This window comes from Kryptolebias marmoratus, unplaced genomic scaffold, assembly GCF_001649575.2.
Source record: "Kryptolebias marmoratus isolate JLee-2015 unplaced genomic scaffold, ASM164957v2 Scaffold62, whole genome shotgun sequence".
Lineage (NCBI taxonomy): Eukaryota > Metazoa > Chordata > Actinopteri > Cyprinodontiformes > Rivulidae > Kryptolebias > Kryptolebias marmoratus.
In genome coordinates, this window is record NW_023665796.1 from 15814 (window position 1) to 16663 (window position 850).

The 850-nt window shown below is 53.3% G+C and overlaps 1 protein-coding gene across 1 annotated transcript in view; it reads right to left on the reverse strand.

Annotated features, from left to right (window-relative positions):
- The window catches only part of LOC108228751 (cyclin-dependent kinase 20), a 7605-nt gene that overhangs the window by 5383 nt on the left and 1372 nt on the right, over positions 1 to 850 (reverse strand). The window contains 2 exon segments of the mRNA XM_037974460.1: positions 479 to 541; positions 732 to 850. The exon segment at positions 732 to 850 is cut by the window's right edge and continues 101 nt beyond it. Coding sequence (XP_037830388.1) covers positions 479 to 541; positions 732 to 850 — 182 coding nt within the window.

Consider the following 850-nt stretch of genomic DNA (forward strand, 5'->3'; position numbering starts at 1 on the left):
AGAGAACCGCCGGGAGAACCGCCGGGAGAACTGCCGTGAGAACCGCTGAGAGAACCCTGAAACACAGACTGCCGTGAGAACTGCCGTGAGAACCGCTGAGAGAACCCTGAAACACAGAGACTGCTGTGAGAACTGCTGTGAGAACTGCTGAGAGAACCCTGAAACACAGAGACTGCTGTGAGAACTGCCGTGAGAACCACTGAGAGAACCCTGAAACACAGACTGCCGTGAGAACTGCCGTGAGAACCGCTGAGAAAACCCTGAAACACAGAGACTGCCGTGAGAACTGCTGTGAGAACCGCTGAGAGAACCCTGAAACAGAGACGGCCGTGAGAACCGCTGAGAGAACCGCCGTGAGAACCCTGAAACACAGAGACGGCCGTGAGAACCGCTGAGAGAACCGCCGTGAGAACCGCCGGGAGAACCGCCGTGAGAACCCTGAAACACAGACAACAACACTCCTGTCAACAGCTCGTACCACAGGTCGACGCCCTCGTCGTACTTTCGGGCTCCGTACAGCAGCTCCGGAGCTCGGTACCACCTGGACACACAAACCGGGTCACAGATTCATTCAGGTTAAATGATCAAAAGCATCCTTTCATCTTACTGTCCTGATAATAAAATTCATTTAATAACTTTCTGTTAACTGTTCGCATTAAAATCTCTTCAGTATTTGTCCCATTCAACAATCCTCCAGTCCAACAGAAATAAGGGGCAGAGCTTGTGCTCACCTGGTGGCCACCTGGTGGCTGTACAGCCTCTCCCCCTGATCGCTGAACAGCCTGGCCAGACCAAAGTCTGCGATCTTCAGGTGACCGGAGGAGCTGATGAGAAGGTTGGCTGGTTTCAG